The sequence below is a fragment of the Zeugodacus cucurbitae genome, chromosome 5 (assembly GCF_028554725.1).
Source record: "Zeugodacus cucurbitae isolate PBARC_wt_2022May chromosome 5, idZeuCucr1.2, whole genome shotgun sequence".
Lineage (NCBI taxonomy): Eukaryota > Metazoa > Arthropoda > Insecta > Diptera > Tephritidae > Zeugodacus > Zeugodacus cucurbitae.
This window is the reverse complement of record NC_071670.1, coordinates 66,042,655-66,061,809: the sequence shown is the minus strand read 5'-3', so window position 1 is coordinate 66,061,809 and position 19,155 is coordinate 66,042,655. Positions and strand designations below refer to the sequence as shown.

Here is a 19,155-nt window from a genome sequence, read left to right as displayed (position 1 = left end):
CTTGTATAAATGATTCAAGCACGATTCTGACACATATGTAAAATGTACAAAGTGAAAATGTAGAAATGTCAAAGGGCACAAAGTTAAAAAAAATATATTTTTTTCTTATTTAAACAATTTACATTCACTTCTTGAGTGCTGTAAACTATTTTGAACTGTAATCATCGGCATTTGCAAGCGCGTAAATTGCAATGAAAGCAACAAGGATCGATGAAAATAGAAAGAAACGCAAGAAGAGCAAGTTTTACTTTTTTCTCAATACTGTAAGACAATCGTAAAACTAGAAAGTCTTCAAGAAATCTTTATTCACACGATTTTCGCTTTAGATATTGGAGGGATGTGCGATTTTATTAGTTTTCTATTGCACATTCACTGCCAGTTGTGTGCTGGGCAATGAAGTTAGTGGTCCCGTTTTTATATTCTTATTATTTATCTTTTCCGCTTTCATACCGGATTTGTACTATGTTCTACTTACGCCTAAACTGCATACATTGGGCATTGATCCGCTGGTAATGTATAACTTAAACAATAGTGTTCCACAAGTTCAATTCAGCATATTTCTTACTGCAGGGTGTTATGTTCAATTTTATCATTGGTGTCATGTGCCTCTTAATTGGCTTAAGTCTTATAATGGTAATGATATCATTCTGTGGATTTTATGCGCAGTTCCTTTTGGTTGTTGCCGGCGCCTTCAGCGTTTGTTCAGGTGTATTTCATTTGATGAATGCCTGTATGTGTCACAAGGCGATACCCAAGTCGGAGCGGTAAGCTTGTCTGTGCATGATAAAATATAAATTGTGTCTCTATATATTGCATAACAGTTATTATAAGCCTAAATGTCCGAAGAAAAAGAAAGAAAAACCAGTTAAGAAAGCTAAACCTGAAAAGAAGAAACCAGAAAAGAAGCCCGAGAAAAAGCCGCAAAAGAAGCCCGAAAAAAAGCCTGAAAAGAAACCCGAAAAGAAACCCGAAAAGAAGCCTGAAAAGAAACCGAAACCAAAACCCGTGGAAAAATGCGATGATAAGAAAGAGAAAAAATAAATTCGAGCTTTGTAAGAAATTTGGTTTGGATAATTAAAAAATATTTAATACAATTTAAAAATTAAGAACTACATACAAATATTGATGTCAAATAAGAATCTTTTTCCAAAAAACTGAAATTGGGTGTGCGTTTACCACCCGAGATATGTGAGACGTCTTCTTTGATTCAGTAGAAGTTATATGTTTTCTAGATTTTGGCTAAATTCATTACGAATCATGTTAGTTAACTAAAGCAAAGGAAGAAGGACTAGAGTATTAAATCGTCTTCTTATCTTCTTATCGGAAATAAAGGAAAATCGGAACAGCAATCTAGTTCGTTGGAAAACCTTATAATGATATTAGTCATTTAGACTTTTTTTATAATTTTAGTATTTTTCTCAGTTATGATTGGAACCTATTATTCTTTACTTAGTTTTAAGGATTAAGTCCATGATCAACAAATTATGTAAATCCTTGCAATTAGAAACTCAAACAGTCCCGGACAGAGGTGTGTAAGGAAGGGCTTATATGTAGTTTGCTATCAGACTTATAGATTTTTGGGCCAGGATCATGATTGATTTTGAACTTTCCCCCTGGGGATGACCAATATAGACTGTTTATGAACTATTTGATACTGTTACGTCTAACTAGTTCTTTATGTTTTTTCCTTCCGCAGGTAATACGTATCCTTCTGCAGTTTTCAAATTCTACAATTTCATTAATACGAGACGTGTTCAAAAAATTACGGGAATTTTCGTTATTTTTTTTTTTTTTTGAAAACAAAGAACTAGTCTTTATTAATGTTATTGCCTAGAAAATGGTCCCCACTCGATATCATATATCACTTATATTCGTCGATTTCTCGTATGCTTGTAAAGCAACGTCCGTGTCACATGGAGCAGTGCCTGGCGAATATGGAGGCTGGGGCATCTTCACTATTGTTTTTGGCCAAGAATTCACGAACAAGCAACGAAATGTGAGCTTTGAACAAACGAAAATCACCTCTTAAAAACACCCCTGACCTTAGTGACTGCTACAGACAAAATAAGTAATAATTACTGGTGAAATGTTTATCGTTTTCGAGGGCATGCATATCAACATAATAAAAAAATTGACAATTTGACTCTCCAAACCCGTGAAATTTTAATTGTTTTTCCACCAAAAATATATTCCAAAGTCCACTCTTGACAGATTCTTTTTCACTCTTGACAGAAATTATGTTTCAAGGAACGTATTTTAGACAGGTTTTTCGCATCGCCACTGAACTACTACATTAATTTTCACTAAAGATTTCTAATGGCAAAGAGATACAACTGTTAATAGTAAACTTGATTAGCACCCTATTTTTTCTACCCTTTCTTATGATTGTAAAACAGCTTTTGGTTTTGCGCTCTTCTTAAGAGTACCAGTGCGTATGAGTGACTTATTATATTATAGTGGGCTTGTATGATGTATTTATGTACCTATCAAATCACAAGTTAAATAGAAGATAATTAAATACACCAGCAAGTATTTCCAGACATACCTATATACATTACATTTGGATACTTCGCGAATCTTCGTTTACGCCATTAATGGCAATTAAATTGGCATTAAATGTAAAATCAAGATGAGTGCGGCTTACAAGTCCAAGATTATCGACTGTAAATAGTTTTCGAATTGTCGGAAATCCCCACTCAATTCAGCTGCAAACCGCATGTCTCGCATACTAAAGTAACCACGGGCAAATCGCGATAAAACAGCGCCACAACAACAGTGGTTCGAAGCAAATACACACTTATAACTACATATACAAACACACACATTCAAGCGAATGTCTGTGCGCTAACATTCGCTGGTTTGTGATTCACGTGCAAAAGTCGTGACGACAGAATAATGTAATAATATTCTTATTAATAACATAACAACAAAACGTTTCAGTTAAAATTCATATGAAATGTTTGCTTCTGCGCAATGCTAACTCACAGCCAATATTCTCACTCGCCGCACTTAGCTGTAAGCATTTACTTAATAAAGTAGTACATAAGCGCTTACATGAAGTGGCTTTAAATGGTTTTGCATAATTTAAAATGCAAGTTACGACAGTTATGCGGTAATTATTACAAACAATTTATGCAATGCGCCGCCGCCGGCTAATTATGCATTGAACCAACCACGCAACACACACACACACATACATGTATGTATATATACATATATATACATACACATGTAGATACCTACTCGTATTCAATCTTTATTTCAATTGACCACCGGCAATTTAGATTCTAAATTACGATGATGCTAGCGACTTGCTTGTGGTTGCTCGAGAACAATGCATATTACTATGTAAACACAATAGGGTGGTCCTTAGATGCGATAAGAATATTTTTTAAGCAGGTTTTATAAAACTCAAACCTTATCTTAATACACGAATAGTCGACAATATTAAATACACATTTTAGAGATGATTAAGGCAAAGAACTCAGTTCAAGTTTCTCAATGAAGTCGTAAAGAAATTTTATTTTGGACTGAACAAGCTTCCAACAATTGATTTTTGAAACGAGTCCACGATTTTGGCTGATTGAATCGAAACGAAAAAAGTTAGTGACGTTTTAATCTGTAAGCTTAAATACATGGAACGCACTACGATCAAGTGAATATACCAAAAATTTAACTTTTGGTAGACATTTGAATTTTTTTTCAATTTTGCGTTTTTTTAGTATTTGGAATTTTACATGTGCTGAATGTAGCAAATTTCAAGTCATTCGGTCAAGGCGTTTTCCAGATACGATGGAGAAAAGTTTGGAAAACACGGTTTTGAGAAAAATGCGTTCTAAGTTTCCAGCTGCCAACTGAGCGCTTCGAACTGCTCCTTCTTCTAACTGTTTTATCTTTAAAACGACTTCGAATTTCAGAAAATTACTTTACTTTACTACCGTATTCTAAGTAAGCAATTTATGACAAAACTAATTTTTTTTTAGCCCATCACATGGGATAACCCCCTTCAGTCAAATTTATCATATATTCGCCATCTATAATAAGGAAAAATATATTTCTTATCTTTATCCGCGATATTACAGATTATGATATGAGAAAAAAACGTGAATTTTTTAATGACCACCCTAATAAAATTTCTTTATAAAATACCGCTTTGGCTGTAATTAGAGGGGCCCGACCATGCGCTCGATTGTCATATTTTATTTATTGTTTATATGTATGTATGCAAAAATGTGTAGTTACCGGCACCGGTGTAATCTTCTTTGACGATTCTTAGCTAAATTGGCGATTAAAAAAAAAAAAAGATAACTAAGCATGTAACAAATAAAATGACATCAAAGCAATTTCCTTTAAACAAATGGTTTTACAGCATAAATATTCTCTAAAAAAAATAAATAACTGTTTGAAAAATATTATTGTTTTATTATCGCCTTCAATGTGGACTTTTATAGAGTCAATCATACCAACAATTTACACAATTTTATTGCATATGACCTTCGGTTTCTCTGAAACGAATTTCCATACTTGACAACTATCATTTCATAGCGTTGATAAAAGAAAAAATACAAAAAAAAACAAAGAATTTTGGTTAATTTTAAAGTTTTTGTGAAGTACGATTTAGAAGATCTACAGGTTGTACAAGTAATTTTTGATATACAAAGCAAAGAAAATAAAAGAAAATCTGATTATAAAATTTTTTTTTTAATAAATTAAATTTAAATTTTTTTACAAATATTATTTAGTAATAGCATAATCATTACTCAATATTTCCCAGTTTATACCTCAACTTAATTTAAGTTGTAATTTTACATTTTGATATTTTTTTGTAAATACAGTCCATAACTCGAATCTTCTATAAGTCGAAGATCTCCATAACTTGAACACTTGAATTGGCAATAGCGTTTAGAAGCCAAATTCCATAAAAATTTTCTTCCCTAACTCGAAGTTCTCCATAATTCGAACTCTTGAAGTGTCAATAGAAGTCAAATTTCATACAAATTTCCTTCCATAAATCGAACTTTTCGACCAGGACATTATACAAAATTTAAAATTTTACTATCAGGGAACAATTTTAAAAGAGTCTTTCTATATGGTATGGGGGTAAACAAAGAATATGATTTTATACTTATAGATTTCCTAAATAGTGTAACAAAGGCATGAGATATGTCAAGCGCCAAACAATGGCAAACTGCAACAAACTAAATTGCAAAATACATGTTTTAATGTATTTTAATACAACTTGTTGTGAAGTAAGTTTTGAAAAATGTATATTTTAATGAACATTTTTATAACTCGAAGTCTCTCTAACTCGAATTTTTTTGTGGATTATGGTGATTCGAGTTAGAGAAGTTCCACTATGTATGTATTACGCCATTTGCAACTCAACTCAACTTCACTTCGCTTGTAATTTTACAATTTGATAAATTTTTGAAACCATCATTTAGTAATATTATAAACACAACTCAAAACCGAGTTGACGTACAAACAACTCAACTACACTTCGGTTGAAATTTTACAGTTTCACACATTTGTATGCAAATATTAATTAGTATTAATATTACACGGTTTACAACTCAACTTCTTGTCAGTTGAAATTTTACAACTTGGTATTAAGAATACAACTTAACTCGTCAAAAAATGTAAGATGAATTGTCATGGTTTTACTACTCTTTTGTAGTATTACCAACAACAGCAACAACTAATTTTTAAAAGTTGCCTAAGTTGGCAGTTATTTTTGTAAAATTTTCAAAACATTATGAAAATAAAATATATTTTTGATTGACAATATAAAAGATGGAAAATTGAAGTTACATTTATAAACCTATTTATCTATTTCACCAGTAAGTCTCTGGCGGTTTATCCCACTTTTTAAAATACTGATTATAATCAGATAAATTACACCCTTTGCGCCAACAATAGATGAGAACAAAATGAGATGGGGATGAGATAAGCTGCATAAGACCAGTTTGCTACTGTATTGGTGACAAGCCTTGAAAACGATGTAAACAAACGGAAAACAGGCTAGTGAGTCACAAATAATAGGCGAATAGCCAATTGTTGTAACAAAAACAAAATGAAAAGAAAATAACAACAAACAGAAGAAAGATGCGCAGTTGCCATCCACACATACATATGTATGTATGTCACTGTATGTGTATTTAGAACAGGCGCCGTTCATCGCAAATATTATTTCACTTTTACCTTATTAGCTATTACTTAATGCACGTTTAGCGCACAATGTGCAACGGTATTACGATTGTAATGTTATTTATTTGCACAAATTTTCTATTTACGACTTTGTTTCTTCTACAAATCCATTATTCCTGCTGTGTTTGCTGTAATTTGTATGCAAATGCGTGTGTGTGTGCAATAACAAAAGAATGAGAATCACATTGTCAGCATGCCAGTTATTTATTTGCTGTTATTATCGCTACTTGAATTTTTGACGTATTCCCCACTTAATTGATGCGATTAATTTTAATTTGACACTCGGCTCAAAATGAAATGGGAAAACAGTTAATCAATATAATTTCACTGTCATTGTCAAGTTGGCTTAGCCGAGCCAACTTATATAATATATTTTTATACATGGTACAAGCGATAAGTTCTGAAATAAATTATTCACTGCAGCTTTTTTAGATGGAATATTATTTTAGATAATGGAAAATTTTTAAATTTTAATGTAACTGATCCTGTCATACTACCAACCTGATCACCTTAACCAAATCGTATGTACCTCAACAGTAGTTTCTCAAGAGGAACCATTTTGAAACACGAAGTGAAGTAAAGCACTTTTCCACTTGATCTTTCCCCTTTCTCCTTCTTGTTGGTTTTCCGTTTTCTTTCTCTTCCACCACTGGATAGCCTTTCAGAAGTCGATATTCATTAAGGTGACCATATAGATTATCTTTTCGTCAGTAAATACTTCCAGAGCTGCCCCATCGTCCACGAAACTGCATCATATATTAAGAAGATGCGAATGAGAATCTTTTGATTACTTAGATCGAACTTTTTAATTGCTCTATCAGTTTAAATAGTTCCTTTACTGACTGACAATAGGACTAGAGAATTTTTCGCCCAAAAAAATCAAAATAATGGATGTCTTGCATTGAGGAATCCTTCAAGAAAAACTTGCTTTAATTAATCTGTTTTCGATTTAGCGATTAGCGATCAGACTTAATCAAGAAAATATCATCAATATTCTGCTAGGTCTGGTAGAGCTATATATTTTCACTAAACAGAGATTTTGTTGATTTCGTTGCGCTAACTTTTGGAATAAGTATGTATAACAATTTTCTGTTCTGTTCAGTCCTGAAGGACTTAATAAATTTTGTTCAGAATGACACAGCTCACGCACTTAACAAACGGTCCTCGTATATCGATAAATTTTTCATACCGTCGCAAAATGTTGCACAGAAGTAAATTGTTTTAAATATTTTAATTACTCAGAAATGCAATTAAAATTTTCTATAAATTTCTCTCAATTTTACGCTTGAAAATAAATATTAAATAATATTTAATCGTCGTCACACCTCAATTTACGGTGGCACGCATTTTAGATTACAACAACATGCGCTGCATTCAAATGCCGTTTAATCCTACATATACTATAATGACAGATATAATAATATAGACACATATATAATTTAAGAACTTTAAATAACTTATTTATTGAAATTAGCATGCCTACACACCTATTTTGTCACAATTAATGACTTCGGCTGCTAAGCTCATTATTGCAAGATATTCGCTACGCCACGAGTATTCAGTATTTAATTGCCGATTTGTTGAATACATATTTGTTTTTATTATATTTATTATATTGCTTGTGTCCATAGCAGGAGCCCTTTAATTATCACCAAGTGGATTTCCACAATAATCTTGTAGGCACTTAATTAAAATCACTCATTTGTGTATTGCACAATTTTGTTGACATTTTCTATGCGAAAAATAATTATTTAACGCCCATTAAATAGTAATAGCAGAAAAAATACAGTGAAACTTGCTTAAATAGTTCCCATCGAGAGAGAAAATCGAACAGTTATTACAGTGGAGATATTCACCATAGTGGTGGGACTATTTTAAAAGTCAGTTGGCAGCATTTGTTTATGTGTAAATATTTAAATAGGCTATCTCATAGAAACTTTAAATAAATTTGTTTAAAGTTTTCAACAATCTGGAGGGAGACCGACACCAGGAACGTGCCTAAAATACTTAGAACTGCAAGATAGTGTTAGTTTAATGAGTTTGTTTTAGTAGCTTCTTAGTTTGTTAGCGCTAGTAAAAAAACTATCAAAGCCAATCTTTGGAAGCACGCCAAAGTTTGTTTTGGAACAGTCGTCGACTTATAACCTCAAATCTTCCAACCATGACAATAAGAATCAACTTAGTATCAAAGTCAAGTTAGTGTTGGCATTTAGCATTGGATGACAATATGAATGGACAGTTGACTCTTGACTTTGCTTGCCTCTGATGGTTTGACAAAACTGCAATGACGGTGAAGAGTGAAAAAAATTAGATTATTTTTGATATCTACTTCAAGAGTTATAATCATGGATATTATAATTAGTTCTAATGAAACATTAAAATTGAAAAAAAAATCTTTGTTCTCCTGATTTTATGATGCCTATAAGTATATTACAAAGGGTATTGTATTGCTATGATTCATGTGAGAATTGGGATATTTTCATTTGTAATTCATGCCGAGATATAATCAAACTATTCATACATGTATTGTTCTATTATATTGTACAACACTCGGCTGAGTATTGAACAAACTGTTTTTTCCGGGAAATTGAGTCATAAGTAAAAAACGTGTAATCACCGATTTTCGAAGTTAGCCTCTAATATCGAAATATTTTCCTTCGAAGTTCGAAAAAGGGATTATCGAAAAAGTATTATTATAAATTACAGGTTATAGTTACCAAAGAATCAAAAATATTGGTACAAACTACAATTTCTTATTTTAGTGGAGTATAACATTTTTCGAAAGTGGACGTCCAAAAAGGATCTTAGAGACGATCGTATAATGAAGTTAATGCAGAAAAGGAACTAAAGAAAGCAAAGTTACGTCTTGAATTGTTCTCCAGATATAGTACCCAACGATTTTTTTCTGTATTTTCCGGTGTAAGTATGGATTATTTAACAAGAAAAAAAATTAAAAATTCAAAATTCAAAATTTCGTACTGCGTAAAACACGAGCTGGAGCATGTACATAAATAATCAATCAGTATGCGTAGTATATTATATAATATATACTGATTTTCCATTAAAAGAAAAAATAAAAATAAGCAAAATCTACATCAAAGCAGATTAAGGTTAATATATTCGCTACATATACAGAAGTGCGCCCACATATATAGTGGGTATATCCTATATTTTATCTTTAAAAACAAAACCCCACAGAGTGAAACAAAGGCAAATATTCATTGACGCATTGAGCATTTAATTTTAGATTTTCTTGAAAGTCTACACAGACAAAACAAACTTTCTTCGTAAATACATAAGGCATATGTGCCTAACCGAAAACAATTAGGACAGTCTTATGCCTGCAAACATACTAGATATACTGTTATTAATTGACAACTATTCCAAAAGCAATGTGAACTAGGGAAACTACAAATTGCAGTTATTACAGAAAAGATTTTTAAATATAAACAATTATATATCATATCACGTCAACCGGATAAAATCAGATCTTCATATTTGATGGAATATGGAGGACAAAAGAAGACATTAATCGATTTTTTAAATTTTTAAAATATCTGAAATATATTATTTATTTTAATAGAAAGTCAACCTTTGGCGGATATTATATTAATTGAAAAGGGTAATATTACCTCTATCTATTCGTGCTTAGTTTAGCTGCGATATCTGGATTCATGCTTGACTTATCTGACGTAACGTGAAATAAGTTGCTGTAATTAAAAAATACGAAAGGAGAAGCGTGGTTGTAGTCTGTTGGGTCAGTGCAAAGAGAGTGTAGTGAAAATAGGGTCCAATAAAAGGGCTATTATATCATCTATTTTAGAGAGATAGTGTTATTTTATTTTATTTGTTTTATGTGATGGGTGACAGTCAGCTCACAAAGCTATGGCTTGCATATTTTGAGGTATGTGTGGAATTATCAGTTATTATTATATATTGGCATTGAATACTTGGTAAAACATTCCGTTTGAGAAGAGAAAATGAAAGAATTTTTCCATAAAAACAATACACCTGGTCCTCAATGAAAATGATGCTCAATTATGATATATAAATTGAACTTTGAGTTACTGCCGCGTCCAAAGTATTCGCCAAATTTGAAGTGGATTTGATTGCTGTTCTCAGACTGAGGCCTTTTTTGAAGCAAATCAAAAGACAAAATTTGTCGAGACGATTCTATTTTTATGTGAACTCCCTTGCTCAATGTGATAATTATTAAGCGTTGGGTCCTTTCCGAAAAGGAAATGGATTTTATGAGAAATTTTTCATGAGATTCATCGTAAGTAAAAAATAATATGTTTGACGAGCCTACCGATACTAGATGCTAAGAAATGAAAATTTGGAAGCATCGGAGCGGATTGTACACATACTAGAGACTACTTAGATTTCTATGTTGACCAGTACTACCCCAAATCACACTAGTTCACAAATCCTGCTTTTTGCCACTGGGTGCTAGTCTGTGTCTATATGCATGTGTGCAGTTGCCAAAAATAGACTAAATTAAATAATTTTTGTTTTAAAAAGCATTCATTTAAATAAACAAAATAACAATGGCAACCTATTTTGAACTCGTGTAAACAATTGAGCGCAACGCGCCCACAGTTTGCTGCGAATAGTGAACAGAACAGTGCAAGTTCATACGAATATTAACAAATTGATTAAATAAAATAAATTTTTTATGTAAATATAAACCGCAAATTCAACATTTCAAATTGTACAAATAATTTCTATAAAATGTGCTTAAGTTATATTGATTGAATGGTGCTCAACTAAATTAAAATATAAAAAAAATTAAATAATATAATAAGTGTGTGCATTCATTTGCCGTTAAAAATTAAGCAAAAATTGTGTGACTGGCATAAATCACGAAACGGCCGATAGTCTGTGGTTTTGTCTGACAGTGCGTGCAATTTTCTTAGAATTTCGAGTGAACGAGAAGCATTTAAGCTGAAATTGTATTGATATAAAATTAAACGTGAGAAAGTTTCACAAAAAACTTGGTGAAGTGCATACACATACAATCATACATATTCAAAAAGGTGTAAATTGACTCACTACTTGACTCGCTTTATGCAAGTCATCCGCTTACTTATATGAATGGTTGAATGGTAAGTTTGCGCAAAGTAAAAATTAAAAAAACAAATTAAAAATTTAATCAAGTTAAGAGTACACCACTAAACGCTCTCAAATAAGAGATTATCACACCAATTGAGTTCAATTACTTGACGCCTTTGACAATATCATTAAATTTGACTGATTTGCTTGATTTATGTGTGTGTTAAACGAAATGTTTGTGTGGGCATATTATAAATGAAAGCGGAAATACTTTCGTGATTAAGAAAGTGCTAACAGACAAAGTGTGCGCAGAAATATTCTTTCATTATTTGCACTCTCACTTTCTTTTCAACTCATACATCTGCATAATTTATTATATTAGATATGTACGAGATATTATACTAGATTTTAGAATTTAATGCCAAAATATTATAACTATGTTTTCATTCGTAAAAATAAATGTATATGTTATTTATTATATCTTTATAGACATATAAGTCTGTGTTCAAGAAATAACGGGAATTTTCGTTTTATGAAAGAAATATTTAATAATTTTTTTAATTAATGTGATTGCCTTTAAAATAGTCCCCATTCGATGGTATGCACTTATGCCAACGCTTCTTCCAATCGTCGAAACACTTCTCAAACTCGATTTTTAGGATAATTTTTGGCTCTTTTAGCGATTTCAACTACGAATATGACTGTAAACCACGGCTCTTTAGGGTTCTGTTTATTTTTGGAAATAGAAAAATTCACACGGAGCCATGTCAGTCGAATAAGGAGGCGGGACCATCGTTACAGTTTGGTTTTTGACCAAGAATTCACGAAAAAGCAACGAAGTGTGAGATTTTGACGCTTAACCTTAGCTACTAGAGATAAAGCAAGCAGTAAATATAGCTGAAAATTTTCTCATACTTTATATCAACATAATAAAAAATATATAATTGTAAAATTCTCGTTATTTTTTGAATACACCTCGTAATTAAAAATGTAGCATGTAAAAATCACCATGTTCAAAACTAACAAGTGGTATATAGGAAGGTTTTGGTTTTCTTACCGATAATATGGGAAATATGTATGTATGTTAGTTCAACCTTTTCGAATTGTTATCTGCTTGCTATATTTCTTGATTACGTAATTCTTGTAGAAATTTCGAAAATTTGCCCAGTAGTTGCTGAGCATAGTCTCATGTCCCATTGAGACTTTTCCCCGAAATTTCATATCATTATATGCGAAAACTCGTTACTCTCTAAACCAATGAAAAACAAACAAGGATGGACTGAGATCGGGTTTAACGAAACAATTTACACACTCGTCACAGAGCTCAAAAATAAATATGTAATTATTTTCATATTACTATCACGCCTTTCATAACATTCAATTTCCTTAAGATATCTCCGAGATTGACCGATATTTTCGGTAATATGGAAGCCCGAAGCAGTGATATTTTTATTATTTTACCCAAAAAGTGGGGTAGTTTCTATATAGCTTTAGTTGTTTGTAAGCTAACTCCATAAAACCTATTAGGGACAGGGCCATGGCAACTATTTATCAGTAGGTGCTCCTCCCTACTGGCATTCTCTGAGCCAATTTCATTTGTGTCTTAGTTACAACATTTTATATTTTTACCCTTTAAGGCATTTTGTGGGTGTGGCTATGGTTCGTTTTTGTTCATTTGATATACGAAAGTCCTCACTAAGGCCAAGAACGATCACTTCTTTTTACTCAAGCTACCATTTGTACGTTTTGGACAGATGGTGTGAATATAACGGTAATGTTAAAATAAAAAACACAAATTTTCGTAATGAAATTATCAAGAAACCTACTTATTTTGCCAAAAACTTGTTTTTTGGACCGAATTAGTCAGCTAAAGCTCGATATCTATCTAAAATAAATTAATATGGCAACGCAATTCAGACAAGTACATGGGTATTTCATCTGTTTATGTACCGATACATACGAGTTGTACATATGTATGTATGTAGATATTCTATTGCTCTGTCCGAGTAGACATACTCTAGGTTAATAAACCCTAAAAATCGAAGTAGTTGCTATTGGCTAATGACCCAAGCGACTTTTTTTAGCTGTCAAGGTGGTGCAATATATAAATACATAAGTACATATAAACATTGCGTTCAGAAAGCGTAACGGCTTATTGGACTGTCTTAAATTTATTTATAAATATGTATGTGCTCACCTACATAATTACTGATGCTGACCGATTTTATGAAGTAACTTTGTTGCAAAAAACACAAACACACTTTTTATTATATTAAATAATTTGTTTTTCTTCTAAGAATAATTGCAGTTACAATACTTCGTATTCAACTGGTCTCTGACATTGAATGCGTTTCTGTTTGCGAAAGTTGAAATTTTGGGGAATTCCAATGCGGTTTGCTCCGAATTACATACATACAGACATATTATAAAATCAGTAATTAATTGAAAATAATACGAATTTATATGTTTTTATATACTATATAAACTTCGGTGTACAACAAAAAAATATGAAACCGGTTCTGCTGACGCCTTTTGCGTTTAACAACTGATAGCAGCAGTCAATACTCGCTTATACGCTTGGTACTTAGGTGTACATATTGCTGCTGTTATTGTTATTGTTGTTACAACCGATGCCGGTGATACTAGCCTTAACAGTAGCTTAATTATTATAATTTATAACGCAATAAGAAACTTAGACATTTATAAAACAATTAGTATACAAATTATTCACTAGGGTGATCGTTAATTAATTAAGAAAAAAATTGAAGATTTTCTAATTTTTTTAAACTGACTGTAATTTAATGAGATCGTTTTAAACCTAACATTTTGACACATTTTAAATTTTTTGAGAACCCATGTAGAGTTAGACAGTGTAGATTCTTGATCTATTTTCCAGAATGTCCTGGTTTAAACATTGTTTTTGAAATATAGAAAAACAAGTAAGGAAAGGCTAAGTTCGGGTGCAACCGAACATTTTATACTCTCGCAATTTATTGAAGAAATTTTATTAAGATAACAACCAAATTTACCTATAAATTCGGCATGGAGTTCAATAGAATAACTAAAATCGTCCTATATAGTGTATGAGGGCTGAGGTAATTCCTGAACCGATTTCATTCATTTTCACCAGCAAGGTACACTATATCCTAGACTATACGCTCACTTAATTTTGTTAAGATATCTTACATATTAACCAATACATATATACAGATTAAAGCCCACCGTATTTTTGAAAAACCTATAATTATGTATATGGGAGCTAGGAGATGTTATTATCCGATTTTAATAATCTTTGGAACAGAGACACACTATTAGAAGAAAACAATTTCCTCTGAATTACTTTAAATTATCAGAGAGATTTATCCATATATTCGGTTAAAACTTACCCTTAGGCGCGGAGTTCAACATGTTCGATAACAGGGGCCTTGAAAAGTTATAGTCCGTTTTCGACAATTTTTTCTCAAGTGAAGCCAGAGATGATATGCACTATTTGTGTAAAGTTTTATTTTGCTATCTTCATTGATTCCTTATGTATTTATTATAAAGCGAAGGAATAAGATGGAATTCAAAATTGAGTTATATGCGAAGTTGTCGTGGTTATGAACCGATTTCATCCATGTGCCATCAGGGTGTTAAGAAAGTATTATGTACCGAATTTCATTGAAATCTGTCGAGTAGTTCCTGAGATATGGTTTTTGACTCATAAGTGGGCGATGCCACGCCCATTTTTCATTTTGTACAAAAATCTGAGTATAGCTTCCCTCTGCTATTTCTTCTGTAAAATTTAGGGTTCCTGTCGTTTCTCGTTAGTGAGTTAACCCACTTTTAGTCCTTTTTAACCTAACCTTTGTATGGGAGGTGGGCGTGGTTATTATCCTTTTCTTTCATTTTTGGACTGTATACAACTGTATACAAAAAACCTATTTGAGGGCGGGGTCGCACCCACTTTTCCAAAAAAAAAATTACAGCCAAATGTGCCCCTCCCTAATACGATCCTATGTTCCAAATTTTATTTTCATAACTTTATGTATGGCTTAGTTATGACACTTTATAGGTTTTTGGTTTTGCCATTTTGTGGGCGTGGTCCGATTTTGCCCATTTTCGAAAGCAACCTCCTTGGCTTAAAAACAACCGTTATGTGAACAAAACTATAATACTCTCTTAGCAACAAGGTGTAGTCTAGCTATCACCTCATCTGTAGAAGACACCTTGTAAAAGTATTTAAACTAATTTTCTTCGGAAGAGAGTTCCAATAGTCCCTTAGTAATTCATAAAATAGTATTACATATCTGAGAAATTTAAAAGTTATAATTATGGGTCGGTTTTCGGTTTTAAGTTATCCACATACAAATATATACAACTTGTATTCAAGAGTAAGCATGCAATTTAATTTCAAAGTTCACCTAAAAGCTTTCATTTCTACTCTGTAATGAGCTTTCTAATCTTTGTGGTTTTACAAATCCATCCTGTGGTTATACCGCCACCTTTAACAGGAACCCCAATGATTTGAGACTGAGAATCTCCGAAAGTATAACAATAAATTATATCGGGAAATATGTATATGAAAAGTTCGATAAATTTCGCCATTAAGAAGATAGGATACATTGAAATAAGAGGAGATTAGAATATTTCCAATAATACACGGGTTAATTTACTTTACAGTGTTGAGCAAATCGTCAAAAATTTCTAAATGTTAATGAAATCGAACGAAACTTGGGCAAGCTTCTAAAGTATACATAGTATAAATCCAAAGAAATTGTTATTGGCAACCCTATTCACTTCCATATGCTACAAATCAGTTCGCTCACCCTACGAATAACCCAAACATGCGATTTACATATGCCACATAATAAATACTACATTTAATATTGTAGCACAAACTCGATCAGGCGAAGGTATAATTTAGTTTAATATGCTCAGTCAAAAGAAAAACCTTAGAAGTGCTTTCATGTAATTGCGTTTTAGTTACGCTTCAGTAAAGCGCCGATTGCAAGATTTGCGTTTTGAAATCACTTAAGTACGACTGTCTAAATGTTTTGAAAACAACAATCATTAACTCAATTCCAATGAAGGGCTGTGATGTGTTGCGCGATCTGTAGTGCAGGCAAATATTTTTAAGTTCAAAGGTCCAACTAAATGCTGGGAAAGTAATCTAATGTTATTAAAAAAACATGCACAAGCATTTATAACGGCACATAGTATGAGTAAAAGCAACGCTCGAGTGACGTGTTAAAGTGCGGCTCCATGCAATTACCGCAAAAACGTGATCCACGCACATCCGTCTACTTTAATTGACTCTATTATATATGAGATCACATGCTTTCGCGCGGACAATATCGCCATGCTTGATACTAATTGAAGATGAAAGATGAGCTGCGGACCGTAATGTGTATTATTGTATTGTGGGGGAATAGTGTAAACACTTTTATGAAGTAAATCATAACGAATGTAATTTATTTTAGTTCTTCAATGGTTCCTTAAGATTATTAAATAAAGTCTGCTTGAAACTCAGATTTTAAACGAAATATTAGTCTATAAATTCGAGTTTTTGAGTCCGTATGACTCTTGGCATTAAACTCCAGTTACAAACATGAAGTTTAATATGCAATCCCCTATACCGCTACTCACCTCAAACATCATTTTTCAATTTATGGAAATCGAATAGCCTTTTTACACAGGAGCTAATTGATCAATTAACCGGCCTCTGCTCGATTAAAACGCTTATTAAGATCGATTTACCATACAAAATAAAAATCTACATTGACTTTTAATTAAGTTTTAATCGACTTAAAAATGAAATGCAACTCTGGTGAAACTTACCAACTTCTTATGGAAAGCAAAAACAAACATTTATAACAGCTGATCGGTTATCGAGTAGCCGGCAGTCTAAAAGGCAAAAAAGGGTTTCTCAATCAAAATTTTGATTGATCAGTTAATTTGGCTGTCTAAAAAGCAGTCTAACTTGGCAATTTTACAGCTCAATTTAAATATTTAACCTCATTGTTCGTATATTTAGTAGAACAATTTTAAGATTTCGCAATATTCTAAGCTATAAAACCCATTTAACTTTCCGTAAACTAGTAAAGTAGTTTATGAAGCAACTAGAACTTGTAAAACATTTTTCTAATGAAAAATTACTTTGAGAAACTTGAAATATTAAAAGATCAAAAAGTAACTATCCAGTTTGACGAATATGCAATCTCCTCCGATTGCAAAGTCAGCTTCAATGCTTCCTTACAACACACATAATTGAGACACATAATTGAGCATACAACTCAATATCAGCTGTGAAGTTGTTTTGTTGCCGGCGTCAGCATAAATATTATTGTTTGTTTCATTTAATTCAATAACAATTTGGGTTTATTCCTTCATATCACCGGTAATCAACGTACAATATGTCTATTATATAGCACATTTGTGTTCTTGTGCCTAAAAACGCCTTGATCTCATACTTTACCCCACTTATCTAAGTGGCAATGAGTCACATGTCTTGTCTTTTGTACAACTTGCGACAGACAAAATGGTACGTAAACAAGTGGCACACGATTTCGACACCATATGGTATGCCTACGAAGAAGGTCTAACTGTGACTATAATTGTATAACTGTTTTTTTTTTATTCGCAACAAATCACTTTTAATTAATTTACCAATGCGAGTCAACCAATTGTTTGATCTCTGTGAATTCCGCGACAATTTCATTTGAGATAAGATTTTTTTTGTACGTGCGTAGTGAAATCTGGAGTGCTTTAGTGATAAATAAAGGGCTATTTTAGGAATACCATACACGGTTGTATTGCGTGATTTGCGCGAATCGCTATTTACATTTCTGGTTTTGGGCGCTTTTACGTATCGATTGTCGTCAGGTGTCAGCTGACAGTTCTATTTTTGTTCTATTACGTTGGACTCGACACAATTTTAAACTCCCAGAGAGGTGTACGTGTCGATTGGGGAATCAAATATAGAAGATATTCGAAAGTACGAAACAAAAATTTTATGTTTACTTCGAGATCGTTTGTATCTACCAAACCCAAGTGAACCAATATACCACTCGTCCCTACCAACATACCTCATTAAAGTATAGAAATTACTTTTATTAAATAATAATATCTAATTATTTACGAAATTACATGTAATATAGCGGTAAAACAAAATTGTTCCAGTTTTATTTGTTTAAACCGTGGAGAGTAACGAATTGAACAAACAACTGGTATAAATCACATATATTCGTATACTCAGGAAGAGCAATCAACATATGTACTTTGTGTATTGAATTCAACTTGAGTACTTTATTGTTGGTTAAAAAGAGTTCAAAGAAGTGACGAAACAAAGACACTTATATATTTATTTCATTAACCACAAGTTAAATTCGGATATTTTAACTTAATTTAGGAAAGTTACCAGGTATTTTGAACTCCAATTCCAATAAGACTGGAATCTCTCTATATATATAATCCCTTACAAAAATCCCCCTTTTTATTGAAATGAGGTCAAGAGTTTATTTTATATTTAATCGTTAACAATAACTAAAATCTTCGGTTTTGATGAATTACTTTTGATACATACAATTCTTTGAAAGAAAATAATTCCAAAATTTAAAAAAAAATTGGTCCTAGTGATCAAATAAATATAGAAAATATATATTAGGTCAACAACTTTGCTTCCGCCGTTTTTTTTTTTGTAAATTTAAGTTTTCTTTGTATAAAAACGGTTACAAATGTCGATGAGCCTCAGCCGTACTTTTCTTGGAATTAAAAAAGAAAAGCAAAATTTCCCGCAAATGTCGAGAATTCGGTAAAGTGATATTTTCAGTTGAGAATAAGTTTGGGATGTAAACAGATCTCTACAAATATTTTGACACAAATGTCCAAGATCGATATAAAAAAAAATCGATTTAA

General features: G+C 32.1%; 2 protein-coding genes across 2 annotated transcripts in view; both read left to right on the top strand.

The window, feature by feature from the left end:
- The first annotated feature begins 35 nt into the window (after positions 1 to 35).
- LOC105211851 (uncharacterized) lies at positions 36 to 1,187 on the top strand. The gene is made up of 4 exons (XM_011183515.3): positions 36 to 263; positions 327 to 509; positions 571 to 764; positions 822 to 1,187. The coding sequence occupies exons 1-4, from the start codon at positions 192 to 194 to the stop codon at positions 1,039 to 1,041; spliced, it is 669 nt and encodes a 222-aa protein (XP_011181817.2). The 5' UTR covers positions 36 to 191; the 3' UTR covers positions 1,042 to 1,187.
- A 9,646-nt stretch (positions 1,188 to 10,833) lies between these two features.
- The window catches only part of LOC105211722 (uncharacterized), a 25,556-nt gene continuing 17,234 nt past the window's right edge, over positions 10,834 to 19,155 (top strand). The window contains exon 1 of the mRNA XM_054231463.1: positions 10,834 to 11,312. The gene's annotated coding sequence lies outside the window, so the exon portion shown is untranslated. The remainder of the gene's footprint in view (positions 11,313 to 19,155) is intronic.